This window comes from Opisthocomus hoazin, chromosome 3 (assembly GCF_030867145.1).
Source record: "Opisthocomus hoazin isolate bOpiHoa1 chromosome 3, bOpiHoa1.hap1, whole genome shotgun sequence".
Classification (NCBI taxonomy): Eukaryota; Metazoa; Chordata; class Aves; order Opisthocomiformes; family Opisthocomidae; genus Opisthocomus; species Opisthocomus hoazin.
Window position 1 is genome coordinate 37,937,616 of NC_134416.1, and position 20,264 is coordinate 37,957,879.

The 20,264-nt window shown below is 38.8% G+C and overlaps 1 protein-coding gene across 2 annotated transcripts in view; it reads left to right on the forward strand.

Annotated features, from left to right (window-relative positions):
* Nucleotides 1-19,902, forward strand: part of STAU2 (staufen double-stranded RNA binding protein 2) — a 180,027-nt gene extending 160,125 nt beyond the window's left edge. For both annotated transcript variants that reach the window (XM_075416003.1, XM_075416004.1), the window contains 2 exons: nt 17,849-17,937; nt 18,774-19,902. In XM_075416003.1, coding sequence (XP_075272118.1) covers nt 17,849-17,937; nt 18,774-18,867 — 183 coding nt within the window. In that variant the 3' untranslated portion in view covers nt 18,868-19,902. The remainder of the gene's footprint in view (nt 1-17,848; nt 17,938-18,773) is intronic.
* Nucleotides 19,903-20,264: the final 362 nt, after the last annotated feature.

The window sequence follows — 20,264 nt, forward strand, 5'->3', positions numbered from 1 at the left end:
TACATGTACAAGTGTGTTGTTAACTCAACATGCAACTGCTGGTAACGTTGATGCCAGTAGCACAGCTTTTAGCCAGGCACGATACTGTAAATAAGAACTAGAAAAGATCAAATATTAGTAGTACAGCAATATAAGAAGCAGATATGACTATATGAGGGAATAGCCTTTGTGTAAGTACTGCAAAAGATACTTTCTTAAGCCTGACAGTTAATTCATTTTAATGCAATCTTTTTTTTTGCTATCTTCTTAATAATTAAACTGTTATTTCACAGTCTGTTAAGTGTAATAATGACTAGGTTTTTTTCCCCTTGAGACTGCTGATTTTTTGTCAGCTACCATTCTTCATTTCTTTTATTTATAACTAGAGATTTTTTTACTGCAATTGAATGATTGATATTCATTCACTGTATTGTTAATTGTTACACCCTTACTGGAGAAGACTAACAAGCTTTGTCAGTTCTTTACTGCTTCTTTTGTTTTCTTTTGTATGATTAGTACCCGCTGTTGATACCAAGCTACAGTGCAGTCAATAGTGGCTTAAAGACAAGAATGAGAGTAATGTTACGGAAATATAAATTATTAACCAATTTTCAGGGGCGGTTGTTTTTAATGAAGTGAGTTTCTTTACTAAGTACATGTACGGATGAGCAAATTCCTCTACGGCATAGCTAGAAAGAAAGAAATGCCACTGGTTTTCACAGCATTTGTGAAAGGGAAAGTGCTTGTATAATATAATTACTTTCTGATTTTAGTAAAATATTTTTCAGTCTTATAGGACCTTAAGTTGAGTGGAAACAGGCAAAAAAGTGGATAGATCATAGACCCCACCTTCAAGGCAAGTAGGGTAGTCCAGGGCTGTAGAGTCCATAATACTGTTGTGTGACTTGCATCTCATGAAACCTCACCTAAAAATTACACAGTGGTTTACATTTTTGAGATGATATCTAGAGGCAGAGAGTTGGCCATACTTTTTCACATGTCTTCTAGAGAAGAAAATTTTTTTTAAGATCTTGAATAATTTGCTGCTGGCTGCCAGTCAAGGGGAAAAACTACAGTTCTGAGGTAGAAATGTGGTCGACAGAAACTGCATTTTCTTTAAAGAACTGAAAGGTTTTCAGCATTTGAGCTTCTCTTTTTGTGTGTAGTCCATAGGAGAAAGAGATATGCTCTTTGGTGTATATATTTCTGAAAATGAGGGTGAATATTCCCACATAACAAATAATGAGGACAAAAGTTTTTCATAGAGGAGCAGGCTGAAATGCAATAGGCACTGGGGTGCGTTAGGAAGCCTTCTCTTTTTCTGATGGTCCCAGGATCATTTTCGTCTAGCTGGGTTTGTGTTGCAGTTTACTAAAGACACACAAGAGAGCTATTATCCTCAATATGGGGATTAAGTTGTCTTCTTTCTATAAGTTTTTTTAAAAAAAGTATTTCTCAGTTATGGGGAACATGGTTAGATAAACATGAAAGTATTCCTCACTGATGGCTGTTCCAGGGACTTGCTTTATTTTTTGTTAGAACCACTGTAGTACTATCCTTTGCAGAGTGACATTGGTTTACATCGCAGTTTGGATGATCTTCTCCAGTTGTATAATCACAGGCCAGCATGCGGAGTCTGTGGGTGGTTTTAAGAGATTTTCTAGGCTCCTTTGTTTCAGGAGTTTGGTGTCCAAACATTATATGATTTGTTTATACTGATTTCGTTGTGAAGGAAAGAAGAAGTCTGATCTCCTCCTCTCTTTATTGTAACTTGATAGCATGATAGTTATCACAAGCATGGTTTCGGTTAGGTCTTATCTGTGCTTGAACAATATTGCTGTATAATAGGCATGGTTATGAGTGTATTTTCTCTGCTTCTGATGGCAGCCTTAAAAAGCTAGTGTTTCCTTCATGCTATGACTATATTGTTTATGTGACAGCTAAAATTATTAAATTCTTAGAGCTAACTGAGACTGGGCGTAATGTTTTAGTCATGCTGCCATTTAGGCTACATTAGTATTTCTGCTTTTATTGTGAGCGTTCTGATTTTAAGCAACTTAGTTTTACTCTACTATGGCAGAATTAAACTGCTTGTAGTCTGATCCTGGAAACCTTCTCATCAGGTTTGCAGACACGAGCAGCTGATTGGAATCACTTACACAGTGAGAACTTGAGTAATAAAGGATTATTGTTGCTTATCTAAATAAAATCTTTTATTAAGATACAGCTGTATATTAATTAACATGTCTCATATGGAAAAACATTAGACAAAATAGCATCCTGAAGGCTTTTGTCTTAGCTGTGGTTGGAGAAGTTGCTAGTGGTTTCTGTGTTTTACATAGTAACATAGACTTACTCAGGAAATGTGAACTCAGACTCTGTTCCTTCCACAGCCTGAAGGTATTCATAATGACATGTCACAGAAGACTGCCTAAATGCATTACCACTATTTATCAACCTTCTCAGATAACTAGAGTGACTGTATAACAAAAATATAAAATACTCGGCATTGCACAGAGAAAGCATGAGAAGGAGTATTACAGCATCCTACCAGTTAAAGAAGCCACTGAATAGCAGAAGTGCTGGATTTCAGTTTGTGCTTTAATCAATTCTGAACTTGGTATTAAAGTAATAGTTGGGTAAAGAACAGAGCTTATCTAGGGACCATGGGGTGATCCCAAGGATAGCTCAGTGACTACTGTGGTCATTAGCCTATGGAGTCAAGCTCTTCCTTCCAGATCTTTTCTCTGATTGATTGTTGGCTTAAAGCTAAGAAATCTGAAATATGTGTCTCTTGTAGTCTGGACAAGTGTTCTCACATCCGTGCTGTTGACAAAAAGGGGATTCTCACCTCCAACTGCTTCTCTGGTGGTTGTCCTCTCAGTGAAAACAGTGAGTTCTGCTCAGGCCTGTTGAAGAGCTGGAAGAGCCAGCTGTCTTGAGGAGAGGATCATGCACCTGTAGATACTAGCTGACCAAGCTGCCAGGTCCTCTGTGCATGGTCCTGACTTTGCAGCTGAACTCCAGAGAGGAGCAGGAGTTCACCTCTGGGCTTGGAGTACCTCATTTCCTGCAGGTAGCTCCATACTCAGCATGTAGCTTTCTCAGGTCATGCTTCAGAGAAATCTGGCTCTCATCGTAACACCAAATAAACTGAGTACTTCACTTTAGACCTTTGGTCTTAATCCAGGGATGCGCTATTTAAAACTTCTCTCTTACAGTGCCTAATTTTTAAGCACCTGAATTCTTTACTGAATCTAACCCAGACATGTTATTATGTAACTAGCAACATCTTGAATTAGCTCTTCTTGACAGCTGTGGTTAATGGATTTTAATAATAGATGCTAGGATGATATGGTAAAATAGCCATTAGCACATCTTCCAGACTAAAAGCCAGCTGTCCAGTAAAGATGTTGGACATATATCTATATTTTTTGACTGTACCTGTAAATGGAGGAAAAGCATGTCCATAGTTACAGAGCTCAGTTAATCAGAGTCAAGGAGTGTCTAATCTGCATTGGTGAGCTGCCAGTTGGAGAGGTTCCTGAATTTAAGAAGTCAGAGCTCTTGAGGAAATCTGGTTCCTGCTTGTTAATGTCTCTCTTGAAGCAGTTTTTGAGCTACGTAGTACCCCATGTATACCATTCTTACCACATAGGACAGAATTCATGGAGATGGCCGAAAGTATCTGATCCATCCTTCATCATTAGTGCTCTTTTTACCTTTCTATCTGCATGCAGTAGCAGCCAAAAGTAGGAGTTAATGACTGTAGAGGAAATCCGGCTGCATGCAACCAGTTCCTACACACACGTCAGTAGAAGCTGAATCTGAGGGTAGATTTGGCTTTTCCATTAAAAAGGGGACTTGCAAGCAGTAGAAAACGTAAAAGAATCCGATAAAAAGTACATCTGCCACTCGACAAAATGAATAGGAAGGTGGCTGGTACTGATTTTAAGTAAGGACTAATCATTAACCTCAAGATGCATTTGCTAAAGAAATAGTTGAATTTGTATGTAAAATAGCAGCACTGGACTAGTCGGGGGAAAAATATGTATTATGAGAGTTTTCTACAACACTGTCATTTAAGTTGATCACTGGAGTGATGAGTCACTGAAGGCAGATTAGTTTTTTATTTTGCCTTGAGGAAATATCCAAATACCCTCACAGGAATCTGAGGTAAAAGGAGAAGCAATGAAGTCATGATACTGCTCCTGTATTGCAAAAATGCAGGTTAAAATATTTTACTTAAAAAAAATTATTGAAAATATGAATATAAGCTTGAAAAGGGATAGAGAGGACAGAAATAGTACAACTTTGTTTAGTTGCTAGAAAACCAGGGTTTTTTTCTTTCCTCCTTACTGTATAATAAAGGCAAACTTTGGGGCACTTGAAAGGTATTCTCATACCTGAGATAGAAAGCTGAGTCCATGTGTAAGGCTCAACCTCTCCTCCCCTGTACTAAGGGCCAGACAAAGTACAGCTTGCATTTTATCCACCAGATTCAGCAGCATCTTCCAGGTTTTCCAGATATTGTCAGAATCTTCAGATCCAAATGATAAGCTGGAATTTACACATCTGATCTAAAGTTTTTAAAAATCTGTGGAAGAAGTAATCTTTAACAAAATTAGCCTTTTCAGCTGCTGCCTTCTGTTGGAATAACATGGCACTCATCATACAGCAGCTCTCCCCGAAAAGTGGTTTTATTTTCAGTTCACCTCTAATTCCAGACACTGAGAGCTGGGATTGCTGGACACTACGGGCTGGTAAGGAATGTATAGGAGCTGAACAGCACGAGCAACAGACCCAGGTTAAAAATTCAGTGACCAGGAACAAATGTGTCCTTTATTTCATCTCCCAGCTAAAATCCTAGATACAGTTTATTGGCTTTAAACTTTTCTCATTTAGTAGAAAAAATCTAAGCTTAGTGTTTCTTCTTAATCACAACCACTTTAAATGGGACATATATGGCTCTATAAATTAAGCTAGCACAGAAGTATTCTTTGTTTAAAGGACCTGGAAATTGTTTGACAGTTAACTATTAAATGGTATCTAAAATACCTGGAATTTCCTCTGAAGAAGTGTATGCCTCTACTGAAAATCACAAAATTGAATTTATATCGCAAGTGATGGAAATGTACTGCAATGATAATTTCAAAATCAGGAGCTAAATTTATGTCTGAAAAATACTGAGATAAAAGTGGTTCTCCGAGGTAACACAACAGTTTAGTGGCAAAGGCACTGTCTTTTGGATGAAACAGATATTTTTATCCTACAAAACACATCAAAGAGTTCAAGTATTTTCATTCATTTTGAAATGTACTAGAGGCCTCTTGAAATTTTTTCACACAGAAGAACCAAAAAACACATGACTGTGCCACACCAAGAATATTCATTAGCCCAGTGGTTATGTGTGGTGCTTTGCTGGGATATTTTGACTGGAGAGTCTATCATGGACCTAGAAAACCTTTTCTCAAAACTGACATATTCTCATAAAAAGGTTTATTTCTTGATTTAGTGTTTTTCTGAGAAAGAATTTTGACCAGCTCTCCTCCTCACTCCTAGTTCAGTGTCCTATCCAGCTGGTCACCTGTCTTACCCAGCAAATATGGACGAGTCCCCTCTTTGAGGAATAGCAAGATCTGCAGTGCCTTCGTAACACTTCTGATGTACTTTTCTTCTCAAATTTTGGGTCCTGACATAAAAAGGCTGGAATGAAGTATATGGTGTTGTGCATACCCAAGTGAAGGCAGGGAGCCAGTAAAACGCTGTTGTAATTACAAGTGAACATTCTTGTATCATAAAACTGCAAAGAAAAAGTTATAAATCAAAGCTGGCCTGGTGGTCCCTGGCAGCAAAGCGCAGGAGATTTGAGCTCATTCCCTGAGCTAGCCAAGAGCGGGATCCTCGCAGAGGCAGCGGCTCATTCCAAGTGAAGGGCATTCCTCATGTCTCCTGAGTGATGGTCATGAAGCACTGGTTTTGGTGGGAGTCGGATCCAGCTTTCAGCCCTGAGAGAGTGATAGTCTGAAAAGTGCTGGCCATTGTGGAAAATAAAGCAAGTCACCAACTGGAGGAATTTCATCTTCAAGAGCTCTTGTGCATGCGTTTAGGAGCCTATTCCTTTCAGTGTTAGGTCTGTGGTCTTGTCCGGATCCCATATTTGATCACCTATGTTGTACTCAGGTAGGTAAGATTGTCCTTTAATTCAGGTATCTAGTTTCCTGTTTCCATACACTCACTCATGACACCAAACTGTGCTAAAACCTTTCTATAGGCATTAGAAAAATGCAATGAAATTAAGTAACACTATCCAAAATATCTCTACTGAAGTTGCTGTCACTAATGAACATGGACCTAAATGTAATTTTGAGTTAAAAATGGGTTTTTCTTCTATCCTGGAACATTTTTCCTTTTTTTCTTGTTAGTGTGTCATGAGGATGTAGCTTTTTAAAAATCGTTGATCTGTCTGGATAATTTTCCAGTTTCAAAAATAAGTAAGTAAGTAGCAGGAGGGTAAGAAAGTATCAAAGCTGTTAGCACTGGGCAGTTTTCTAGAAATTTTTTTTTAATACAGGCTCTGCGTGTGGGTTATTTCCTGTTCCTCTGGAAGATGTGGCTTGAGCTGAGCCCACGTTTACAGTTCGGGAGGGGCAAAATAAGATGATCTACTGTTGTGAAAATAAAAAATAAACGAATCCTGAGAGTGTACATGTGATTACAGCAAAACAAACCCCAAATTGACAGCTGCACAAACAGCACTAGCCCAACAGTGGTAGTCAGCTACTAGGAATGCCCAGTTTCCCATCAGATTGGTAAGAATTTACAATTAATAGCACATTTGGGGACTCTTCTGTAATGAAACCACAATTTAATCTGCTAACCTGATTATGGAGGAGGTAAAGGAGAAAGGGCAGAAATTCAGAGTCTCGCTTTGCCAAGTACTTTGTCTCCCTGTTCATACCAGTATGAGACCAAGACAGACAGTGTTTTCCAGAATCAGCCCCTACACTGGTTTAAGAGCTGCAGTCCTAAAAGGTGAAGGGCTCTTTCCCGAGCAGATGTGACCCCCTTCAACTCTGATAAACTTCCCAAAAAGATGAGGGAAATCTGTACCGCACAGGATGTGCTCAGCACATTGAGGGACTGAGTTAGTAATGTCCCTGATAATTGCGGATATCTCATTGTAGGAGTCAGTTTTTATTTAAATTTTTTTAATAGGAGTATACACATCTGTCTTTATACCCAGCAGCTTTTCTGGCCCACAAGAAGTCCTCTGTGAGTTTCCCCAACTGAGCTCAGTGGGATCTCTGTCAGCTGCAAGATTTATGTCATATTTTTCAGTCCTGAGAACTGTTCCTTAAGCTTTTCACATCTGGATTTAATTGGAAAGACATTAAAAGACATTAAGTGTGCTGGAAAAGCATATTTTAGAGAAGATCTTTATGGACACTTCCATTAAAGGACCTGATGGTTGTAGGTTAAAACGGAATGAGGACAAGTCATCAGTGGTTAGCAAGGACAAAACTACATTACAAACTACTTCAGATGAGAAGTTTGGCCTGTAGCTCTTGGGCCTGACTCTGATCTCACTTAAATCAACTTCACTTAGGAGAAAAATACCAGTTTAATGCAGTGTGAAAATACTCTGAGATCAGAATGAAAAACTTTTGCCTTTTGGAAACACTCAGATTTCTAATTACATGCCATATATGCTAAATATAATGCTTTTAGCTGTCAATCTAGATTTGGTACTTTGTTGGACACACATGCATGCTTGTAAAACGAGACTTGGAGAATGAAAAGGGGGATTGGTCTTTAGGGCTCTGAGGGTGGAAGTACCCTGCTCTGAATGCCACTATGTGGGCCACTGGAGTAGAGTTACACAGAAACAGAGATACAAAACAATTTAGTATGCAGGCTTGATTAAAGACGTTGTAATGCAAGAATCTACATCCCTAAACTCTCCCATTGTTCCAGCTATAATGTGAAGCTAATGCTTGAAGAAGCCAGTGGGCAGTCCTTTGCATGAGGTGTAATCTATTGCTTATGTCTTCAAACCAAAGTTTATAGTCATGCTTAGACTGACACGCACTTAAAATCTAAGGTAATGGTCTTGGTATGAGAGAACAAACATTCTTTCATTTTAAAATTGCTAAAACCGAGGAATCTGATATTTAGGAAATTAATCCCATGTCTAAAGCAAAGTGTATGGCCTTTTGAAATAGAAACATGTCAAGCTTTAAAAAAAAAGGTATTTTTGTAAAACATTGGGGTAAAAGAAGTACTCTTTAGAATATTTCAGCAAAACAAATCTGTTAGAGGCTCTCACCTGTCTTCTTCTCCTGAAAGGGAGACTTTTTCTCCACACTGTCATGGGAAGTGTTTAGAATCAATGAGAACATTCTACCTTGTGGGGTGATAGTGACAGGAATAAGGCATTTGAATTAAAATGGTGGCTCCAGTGTAGACTCTTCTTTTCTGCCATTGAATACCTTTTTCTGGAATCTCTCTCTGTCTGTCTTGGGCTATGATAAAATGCATGTAAACCAGTAAAACTGATTCTGGCTTTTATTGCCCTTTATGTGCTTATGCACTCTCTTTTCACTTCAGTTTCCTCCTCTTTAAAAACAGGAATAATAAAACTACCTCTGGTGCTTCATGCCATTTTGTTTCCTGAAGAAGAGGATATCTGTGAGGAGAAGTAAAGAGTACTTGAACACTAGTGAGTGTGTTTTACAAGTTCAATTTACTAAGTGGAGGAGTAACCACACTGAAGTAAGCATTGAGTAATACTCGATAGTTTGAACTTTGTTGTATACTAATTTTGGCATGGATCTTTGAGAATTCATAAAAATCTTTTAATGTCCAATTTTTTGACCACTCTACATGAGCAGTTGCCTAAGAAAAACACTTAAATAACAGAATAAATGTTTATATCTTACTTAAATACAGCTCAGTTTAGAGCTCATTCATTTTGTTAAAACAGTTCTGGCTACATCTACACTACTTATATGGGTCAGGGCCCATTGCCTGGTGGGGAATGACATGGTCTTTGCCTCATTTGTGTACTGCCAGCTATGTAGCGACGGCTGTGGTAGTGGTGTTAAAAACAGGATGGAACTGTGGAGGTCAGACAGATGAGAAGGATTGTCTATTGCAGAATATTTCAGAAGTCACTGTGGACTCTTACACAGCCAAGAACTTCAACCCACTTATTTAAAATCAAGAGGTCAAAAGCTCCTGCAATACAGATAGGGTTAATGATGGTGGACTTGCAAATCTATGGTAGTGATGTGGAGAAATGCCTATAAATAAATAATTAAATAAATAATTAAATAAACCAAATTGTTCTGAGAACACAGCTGACAAGGATATTTTCCAGCCATCAGTGATGAAAGAGACAGTGATTCATGGCCTTTCTTCCCTGCTCGTGCAAGATTTTGCCCGAGGGTATACATTCTGCTGTTTTCAGTTTTACGTTGAAAGTCATGTTTCTTAAAATCTCCTACAATTTTTGTCTGCAGCTTCTCAACCATGCCTGAATGTTGTCTCAATTGCATGATTTAAACCTCTACCAACCCATACAATAAATGTCCATCTAAATGCTCTCATTCGGAAGTCTCTAATTATGGAAAGTACCTACATTACTTAGATGTCTACCTCCTTCTGAAAGTTAGGGTTTAGGTAGCTTTTGTCTCAGGATACAAAATTAGAAGGAAGATTAATTTAAGATTGATTGCTCTCTGGTGAAATTCTGTTATATGCATGTAGTGTAATCACTTGGAAATTTAATTTTAAAATATTTTTCTTCATGTTCATAGGCAAGTTGCGATGATGCATGATTCTTTTTGTCTTTGTTCTTTCAATTGTAACAATTCAAGAAAAAAATATGAAGCTTTCAATTTAGAAATAAATTTAATTTAAAAGAACTTCCAGATTTCTAGACAGAACTGGAAAATATACACTGAAAAGGTACTGAAATTGTCTGACAATGTGATTAGGATTTATTATGAATAAATAAATTAAAAAAAATAATTTTATGAGCCCCCTGCTGATACTAGCGCTGAACTTTCACACCTCACTTCACCATTAGAGGATGTAGACACACCTTAGTATATACTGGCATGGAACCTGAAAGCTCTTTCGAGATGTTAATGAAGTGCCAGTTTACTGGTTTCTAGCATACATTGCCACAGAGGCAAACATTTTGGTAGTGTTTGAAAATGTTGCTCCTCACAGTTGAGAATATGTGAAGAGGGTGGAGTCTGAGAAGATTCAAGTTTAAGAACAGTCCTGTACAGTCTGACTCCCATACAGAGATTTTAACAATCCTTTCCTCTTTCCGCTCTTATTCGTACCCACAAGTAAGAATGCAACCTACACTTGGCAACCAGACTAGCCTCTCTGTCCTGGATTAACGTCTTACATTAGTGCTAAATACATGAAGTGTGAGTTTCAGTATTACTTGTCAAATACTCTTCATACAAAAGAATACCTTTTAATTATTTTAAAAATTAGGTGCTTTTCAGCATAGTTTTCTCTCTTTGTAACTAGAAAATATTGTGTCACCATTAAAGCAATAGAACTGTCTCACCCCAGATGATCATGCAGCTCTTTCTTGGGCTTTGAGAGAATGCTTTGCCATTCATTACACCTGGAATTATTGCATAGTCCCAAGAATGGCAGTCAGATTTCTAGTGTGGTGGTTCACATGCGAAACTAAACCATGCCCAGTTGATTCTTTCTACTGTTAACTCAAGCAGTTGCTTTAGTTAAGTAGATTGTTGAAGATGAAAACCTACGGAAATAAAATTCCATGTTGAATAGTGTCTTTCACTGCATCCACTTCTTGGAATATTGAGAGGCATGGAGGAATGAGTACACGTGTCTGATAAAAGGAGGTGGAAGAAGGTGACATGCATGCTGTTGTTGATATAAGCTCTGCTTAATATATTGGAAAAATTGTTCAAGAACAGTTAATCCTTACTTTAGGATTAGCCTGAGAAAGCCGGCAAGGTCAGGCTGTACGTGGATTGTGTGTCATTTAAATTCTGGCTGCTTGAGTTGCCTGCAGGTAGCATTAACTACTACGTGGGACTTGTCCTAAGCTACATCTGTGAATCATCATTCTTTGTTAGAAGATAGTGGACTCCTATCCTCCAAGCTCCTTCTCTTGACAGGTGCAATCAGTAGCCTTAATTGCAGTGCCTATCAGGTGACTATGCTTTTGTGCAGAGATTAATCAGTTTGGAAAATGCTATTTCCATGTAAACTACATGAGTTAATCAGATTATAACCCTGTGTTTTTCATGCATATCATAAACTGCACGAGGAAAGGGCTTAAAGTCTTTTAATTAAGGTTTACATTGTGCAGTGTGAAAAGCCTTTCTGAATTTAATTTTTAAACAGGTGTTAACATTGGTTCACACGAAATATAATCAACTGGGGAGAACGGCAAATTGTGAGGAAAGTGGCGAAACCTCCTAGCAGAAGTTTTTGCTTGCGATACAGTAAATTTATTCACAACAGAAGCTGTGGGGAAAAGGGATGGATTTGCAGTACCCATCACCTAGATTTTGTTTAGCTTGTACGCAGCCAACATGGTAAATCCAAAAGGATTAATTGGATCTGTTAGGGAGTCAAATTTTAGCTACTTTGTGTGTACATATGTAAGTGAACACAAGCAAATATATCTTCCCTTTGTGCATTTCTGTATGCATGCAATTTTGCGTGTGGACAAGTTAAAGACAGGTGGAAGCTTGGTCAAAATTTTCTTCATCAAGACAAAGCAAAAACAATCGCCAACAACAATAATTTTGAATACATACAAATTCAAATAGTTGCTCAGCTTTGGGACACAAAGTCCTCAAACTCACCTCTACAGCTGTGATATTGTTAGGGTTTTTCAATAGCCTTTAAATGTGAAATTTAAATCCACATATTAAAAAGTCATGAAGTGCATCTCATTACTGATGAGGAAAGCTTTGCTGCAATGTTATTGCACAGATGATATTGCCTTTTGAGGCCTCATTTGTCAGGGAGAGGGGAAGAACCTCCCTGATTTAGGGGCCATTTTTTCTTTTGGCTTAAGAAACAAATAAACATTGATTGTTTGCAAATACACTTGCCACTAGTTTTGTTCATGCATTAACTCTGCTATTCTCTAGGCTTCTGGCTTGCAAGTGAAATCAAGGACTAGAGTTAGATCTGTCTGTTGTTTTAAGCTGTCATGTAAGCTTTTTCTCAAGCCTAAACTGGGGCAGAGCCTGAGACTTATTCATGTATATGGCACGTGGCTACAGCTGGTATGACCACTAAGAGTCATTTGACTCTGCAAACTCAACCCTGAACTAAGACCCAGCTACTAAAGACAGTGAAATCTTGTCCTTTGTCACCTACTCTGGACCTTGACTTAATTCAGTTTTGCAGTGTAACTATTGCTGCCCATAATTTTATGTCTTCAGAAAACATTGATTAAGGCCAAGCTGAATATGTTTTTTTATGTACTTCGAAAATTGATGTTAAGCAAAATGTCACCAGTAAACCAACAGTATCAAGCAGTGTGTTTATTAGGATTGTCTCAGACCTCCTTGGTAAAGTTAACTAGAAGGGCCACAGAGAACAACAAACTTTTACAATTTTCAGCTTCATGGAATAATCTGAAATGTAATATAGATTTAAGAGGCAAAACACAAACCACATACTGTGCTAAAACAAACATGTGAAAATTTTACTGTAAGGATGTGGTCTTAAATGCACATGGGCTATTGTAGTGCCTGTCTGCTGTGCTTGCTAAAAGAATGATGTAACGTTACTAGATTGTCATTATAAGACGCTTAGTCCCCAGAGTGAGAAACAGGAAGAATATTCACAAGTTTCAATGCTATTTACTAATTGTCAATTGACTTGAGGAAAGCTAGAAAATGACTGGAAACATCCATCCTCATCCTGATACACACACATACTAATAATGGAAATGGCAGCCAAGACAAACAGCTAGCGGTGCGGTGCATCCTGTTGGCATCGTATTTTTGGCACTGTTGTAGCTACACAGAAAACAAGTGATACAAGAAATGTGTAAGGACATCTGTTCTGTAGCCTGTGGGGCTTCACTCACAAAACAGTTGTAAAATCTTCTGGGGGAGAGAAAAATTTCTCTATATCTGTGCAGATGCTCTATTGTAAGAAAAATATCAATGGAAGGAAGTGTTGAGCCCTTAAAAGAGGAAATTGTTCACCAGATTCACTGTCAAACATTGCATTCTTTTCTTTCCTTTTCATTTAACTTAAGTTATCTGCCATTCACAAGTTATATTTAAGCCAAGTGGTGTAAATCTGTTGGGACTAATAGAATTGAATCGTGGATTAAATTAGCCCGGTGTCTGCTTGTAACTCTCCTTTTCTGCAGATTACTTGGGCTCTGTGTCACTCTGCTGACTATTCAGGTCGCAGCCTCTCAGCTACCAGCTTCCTTCCTGAATCTAGCATCTTCATGTCTGTCTCAGCGCGCGATAAGGAGAAACGTTAAGGACATCTATTAAGGTCCAAAGCATTGTTTACTTACCAGCTTCTCTCAGCTTTGCTGATCCTTCCAAATGTAAGCAGCTATGGGAGAAAGAAAACGGGGAGGTTGTAAGACACTGCAAGGAGCTCTCTATATTGCAACTACTGCCCTTCGGTCACATCCCATGAATGGACATTTTAAAAAGGAAGGAAACTTTCTCAAAATTCCAATGTTGTTGCAAAAGTTAGGATATAAGTAGTTAGGCTTCCCCTACAGGTATCTTATGGAGAGAGAGAGATGGTTCCATGAAAAAGAAATCAGATCTCATATAAACCTGGAACAGATTAGGAAAATGGAAGATAAAGAGGGACTGTGAGGTGTAGGAGGTTGGGAGGACTTGGGGAAGGAAAGTTTAGTTCTGGAAGCTGGGAGCAGCTGGGGGTCCTGAGTGGGAGAGCATTTAGAAGAAAGAAAAAGTAGGGGCCTGGGTAGAAGGAGATTTGTGAAGAAGTAGAGGTGATCGCTGCTGCTGTAAAAGAAGTCAGAGCTCTGGGGTGGATAGTAGGGAGGGGAAGACCAGGGGCACTGGAGTGGCTTGGGAAAGATGTGGGACTGAGGGAGATCTAAGGAGTGGGGACTCAGTAGTGAGACACATGAGCTTTTGAAGATATCATTGGCTTCCAGAGCAGCAAAGGTGAGAAGTCTAGCAATGAGGGATGGTGTAAAGGGCTGGCTCTTCAACAGTGCTCACACAAGTACCCTTTACTTGGAGGACGAAGGATACAGGTACAAGACTGCTTTCCTGCTGCTTCCCCTGTCTGATATTTGGTTTCAGAAATAGAATAGATCTGAGATCCTACCTTTTATATCATGTTTCAGTTTGGGAAGGGCATAGATTGAAGAAAGGTAAGATGGTGAAATGAGACTGCACCATGTTACAAGCATTAGGATTTGGTTGTCGTGTTGGTATTAAACATGCTTATCATTAAACACCTTTATCCTGGTTTTGGTTGGGACAGAGTTATTTTTCTTCCCAGTAGCTGCTGTGCTATGGATTCAGTATGAGAGGAACGTTGATAATGCACTGTCTTTTCTAGTTGTCGCTGAGAAATCGGGGACTTTTTTCAGTTTCCCATGTTTGGCTAACGAGTGGGTGTACAAGAGGTGGGAGGGAGCACAGCCAGGCAGCTAACCCAAGCTGTCCAATGGAAATATTCCATACTATAGATGTCATGCTCAGTATATAAATGGGAGTTTTATGGGGGGGGCAGGAACTATTCCATGAGTTTGAACTTTTCCGTGAATTCCATCTTTTTCCATGAGTTTGGTGAGTTCTGTGAAATCCATGAGTTCTGCAAACTCTGTGAGTTCTGCAAGTTCCATGATCACTACTTGGGAAGAATCAGTCGTCAGCCGGTGAGAAAAACTGTATTCTGTATGGCCTGTTTTGCATATTCTTTATTATTATTATTAGTAGTAGTAGTCCTTCCTTTGTTGTCTTATTAAACTGTCTTTGTCTCAACCCATGAGTTATACTTTTTGTTCATTCTCCTCCCCACCCCCCTGGAGGAGGAGGGGTGAGCAAGCAGCTGTCTGGTACTTACCTGCTGGCTGGGCTTAAACCATGATAACCTTGAATCATACCTTCATTTTATATGTTTCCTCTAATTGTGCCATATTTACTTCCTTGACACCCATATAGTAATGATCCATGCTTACAGGCAAAGAGTTCATTATTTTATGCTATAGTACTTCTTCCATTGCTGTTAGACGAGATGCCCTCATGACCTGTTTCTATTGAGATAGTGGCTAATATTCCTCCAGGAAGCTCCAAATCAGATTTTCTGGAAAGCAACTCTGAAATCTGCTCTGTAATTTATGTGGTGTGCCTTGCAATAGCAAGTTCTATGAGTAAAACAGTAGTAGGTAACAGAGGTGCTCATATTCAGAGCAAGTCTAGAAAGGAATTAGGAAGTTTGGGTTGGTCTAATTAATGTCTTGATGGTTTGGGGATTTCAGTGACCACTGGTCAAGATCAGACTGTTCTGCGTATCATATGATCAACCTGTGGTCTAATCCTGAATGAAAAATTACTTGGCTCTGCTTCTTACCAGCTACGATCAGGGCCTTTTCGTCCTCCTAAAGCCGCTGTACAAACAAATAACCTGAACAAATAGTTCTTCCACGACAAGTTTACAATTCATACATCAGACCAGAAGCTAAGAATAGGTATGAAAAAGTAAACAAGGTAGGTTCAAAAACAGATGAGGTGGCAGTGAAACTGTGTAGGAGGAGCAGATATCTCAGCTTCCTTCTCTCCTTGCAGTTCTACCTGGTAATGGTTTTTGGATAACCATAAAGAAGAAAGGAGATCCTGATTGTTTTGCTACTGTGCATCAGGAAAAATGGATATGGGAATACAGGAGATTCTTGTGTGCCAGTCGCTATCCATGGAATTTTTGGTTCTCATAGTTGCTAACCTATCACCAGCTAAAGTACAATAGAGAAGCAGTCCTGTGCAAGGAAGCACAGGAGCCCAAATCGCTCCCTTTCCTCACATGATGAGTAGTGCTTGCATTGTGATGAAGAGGACGCCAGGGAGAGGAGGAGGAGAGAGAAATTGGTATGAGGAAATGTGTGGGGTTACTGGAAAAAGCAGAGAAGTTGAGAGGAGAGTAGATTAAAACCCTTGTTGCCCCTAGGAGAAATTATTTGGCTTGAACAGTGATTTTGCTGTGCAGTCAAGATTGAGGATGGAAAGGCAGATGTGATTAGAGCTTATAGGAGCTGAGAATGCACATCTAAAAATACAAGGGACACTATGAGGTGGTAGAGAAAGAGCTGTCTTACAAAAATGCAAGGAGCAGGTTATCTGTCAGATACAGGGGGCCCAGAACACATGGTAAAGGTAGAGTGGATGGGTAAGTAACAGTGATAATCTGAGGTTTACCAAGACACTTTATAAAATGTTTAGCTTTTTATTTGTTTGCTAGGGCAAAACCCATAAAACCTTGGAGGCTAGAAAGATTCCACCTTCATGCATTGAGAGTGGGAGTGCCTTGTACAGCCTGCTGAAGCTTTAGCAGCTAGTCATTACTGTAGACAAATCTGGGATACGTCGTCTTTTACTTTAGGGCAGCCTGGCAATTTTTGTGCTGCTATTCATCTCACCAAAATACACATTGTCTAATAATATTTAAATTGTATAAACATATCTTTCAAGGGAAGGGGCTGTTGAGAGAATCCAGGCAAAGTATTAGTGTGAAAGCAAATCTAGTACTTCATTACAATGGCAGCTCCTGTGCCAGACAGAGTCTAGGAGGAATGGGAAATGAAGACAGAGATATGGATTCTTTCTGTGCCAACAGTTAAGGAGAGCAGCTTCCAATTTCTAAACAGCAGTTGTTGCCTCACTGTGAAGAACAGTGCCATAGGGCCTGCAGTCAGTTCCAGCGTTTGAGATGTTACCTTAGAGACAGTGTCTGTGAAAAGTTACCTTCTTTTTTTCCTGTGATTAGTTCTGAATGTATCTTAGGTTGGAGTGATGAAAGACAAAAACACATTTTTCAGCTCTTCTTTACATTTCACCTTCAAGACAGAACTGACCACAACTTTTTTATTGTGCTGGGTGTGTTTTCAAAGTCAACCACGTGGTGTCTGAGAGTTTCGTAATCAACCTTTGCTAAATTAATTACAAAAAAATCATTTATCTTTTACCAAAGCATTTAGGGGGGAGAGAAGAACAGTATGAGTCCTAAAGCAGGACTCATGAAGATGGCAGAGAACTGGTCAACAAAGAATGCACTTGTGCAGAAAGATGTCGGCTGAAAATTGATCATTCTTCTATTGCTGATGCTTCATAATCATTCCATATTGGCTCACCCTGTTTAGCACACTTCACTACCTATGTGTAAGACATCAGTGTGATGCACTGTTCGAGATCCAGCCTTGGAGTGTCAGTAGTGTCCTGCTGACCCTCTTATTGCTCACACCTTCTGCAGTGATCTACAAGGCATGAGTTTGTCCGTAGGAGCTCCGGAAAACGTGGGCTCTAGGAAAGCTCGTGGGGAAGCTGGAGAGACTTTACAGGCCAGAGAGGCAAGAATCTTAAAAGTACATCATGTTCTTCATGTAGGCAATGAAGCTCGCATTAACACAAATGGAAGTCACTCAGATACCCAGGAAGAAGAAGACACAAACCTCAAACCCATGCACAAGCACAGCTCTTTATCATGGAGTTGCTGTGTATCTGATGGCTTCAATCTATGGGAAATTATTTAAAACTAGAATATCGAAATACACACCTTCATTTGGTGTTAACACAGTTGTGTCAGTGGGGTTTTTGACAGCTCATTTTTCCTTTAGGCAGCGTTAAGTGCCTTGAAACAGTTTTCAGAACAAGGACTGGATCCAGTGGAAGGGGCTATGAAAGTTGAAAACGGATCACATGAAAAGTAAGTACCATTTAAATCCTCTGCATTTTAATGCCTGTGTGGCGTGGTAGATAAGAAATGTTAATTAAGAGCTTAGTTGCCCTTTTAAACCTGTGCAAAACTATTCCTCTGGAATTCACGTACAGTTTGTGACAATTTGAGAGGATAAACAAGATTTCAGGTTTAGCATTACTGATAACGTTTACTAATGAGCTATGAGACAGTTACTCCTCCTATGGAAATCCTAAAGAAAAGGATTTTCTTTTCATTGTATGGATTCTGTGTAAGTAGCATAACATGATTTTTGTCAAACATGATACTGCCTGTAAATAAGGATAGCTATCTGGCAGTAAGTCCTTATGTCTGCAAGATGAATTTTACCCTAGAGAATTAAAAAGTTAAAATTTCTTCCAGGTCTTAAAGAACTCTTATACTGAATATCAGCTTTAAGTAGTAGACAATAGAACCAGGTTTCACACTGGATTTTTAATTATTTCAGAAAGTGGTATTGTCTGTCCAGTATAGATTTTTCTTCCAGCTGCTAGTCTGTTTACGTAAGAAGGTAGTCTTGTGTTACTAAGTAAATTGAGAAGTAACAGAATAAAAGAAAGAAGACTAAAAGTGGCATCTGGAATTTTCAATAGATATATTGTGGCTATTTATAAACTAATTTAATCAGAAACATTTTTCCATATGATCTCATCAGCATAGTATTTGAACATAAATATTGTTGTTTCACTTTAAAATGTTACCTTCCACAGTGACCTTTGAATCTCATGTGCCATCTGCTAATAAACATGTCTTAAAGATGTGCAACCCTGGACCTTACCACTCTTGTTAATGTATTAATCTTTCAGACAAGTCAAGCATCTGGGAGAGAAAGCAGACAATAAACAGACTAACTCAGGCACCATTGCTCAGGACTGCAAGGATTCAAAGGCTGTCGTCTAGGAGCTTCCCAGCACCCACGGCTGCCACTGCATCCTTATAAACCTGTCAACACGCAATAGGGTGTATGTGTACAAGGAAATGAATGACTAATACCATTATTCGAGTCTCATGTGAAGACAACACTATTCCAACACAAGAGATAGTATACATGGTACTGTTTATTCAACTGTGGAAAAAAATAATATTGAACATTTCCCTTAGAACTCGAGATCAGAACGTAAGTCAATTGCCCAGAGGCAGAAGAAGTCTGATCACGTTATTGGAGGTTAAAATAACAACTAATCAACAAAAAGTGTTAGAAAACAAAAGGGAAACTTTAAAATTGATTAATATTGAGGAAAAGAAGTCACCATTGGTTCAGTTCTACAATTTTTTCGTAGTGTAGTTTTCAGTTCAGCTTACTGTTTTTTCAATAATGCTTGAATATTTTAAAATTAACCAATTACAGTGCTGTGAGAATTGTAGTTGTTGTCTTCATATATAGTCATACAGCTTATCTTTTTATGCAGACATTATGCATTCTTCATTCTATATAAATATGTATGACTTTAAGATGCACTGCTCAGATGTATGCAAACAGAAGTTTAAATCATGACAAGTATTTGCTTAACATGAACAGATGTTAGTTATGATCGGTCTTGATATACTCCAGGAAAAAAGCAGATATGGTATTTGATTTTCCTTGCCATAATCAATTAAAGAGGCGTCTTGCCTCCAAGCAACATTTTCCCCTTCAATTCTGCTCTCTGTTGTGTGAAGCACATCTACACCCCATTCTGTGTGTTGTATCAACCCACCGTTTGCATCAGCTGAGTGTTTTTAACCTCTGCATTCGGACCAAGAGCAAAGGGTAGAACTGCAAAGTTATCAAGCCAAGGATGGAGAACTGTTGATATAAAGATCATTCTTTTGTGAAAGAGGTGGCAGCAGAGATAAGACCTGTGACTGCTCTGTACCAGCATATTTCTTTTAAGTGTGTGGCCAAATGCAGTAAAACCACATCAGTTCATGTGTACAATGACAGTGTCGTCTCTTTTTTTATCGTTCACAGGTAGATAACTAAGAGAATGAAGTGAAAAAAAACAATTACAAACTAATGAATGACTGGCTACCACGCCAAAGCCTACCTTTCCCCATGCCACCACCTTCTACAAACTTACTGTGTTAGACCAGTCATCCTGGCATTTAAGTCATTTATTTACCCAAAATACAGATTTTTTATTTTATGTAGACCTAATGCAATAAACATGTAAAGCTTCTACCAACTGCATAACAGTCATGACAACATTGCACAAACCAAGGATCACAACCCAGGTGACTCACACAGGAAAGCAGACAAACAGCAACGTAAGGAAATGGTGCAAGGTACAGGGACATTGATTCACCTCTGAGACAGG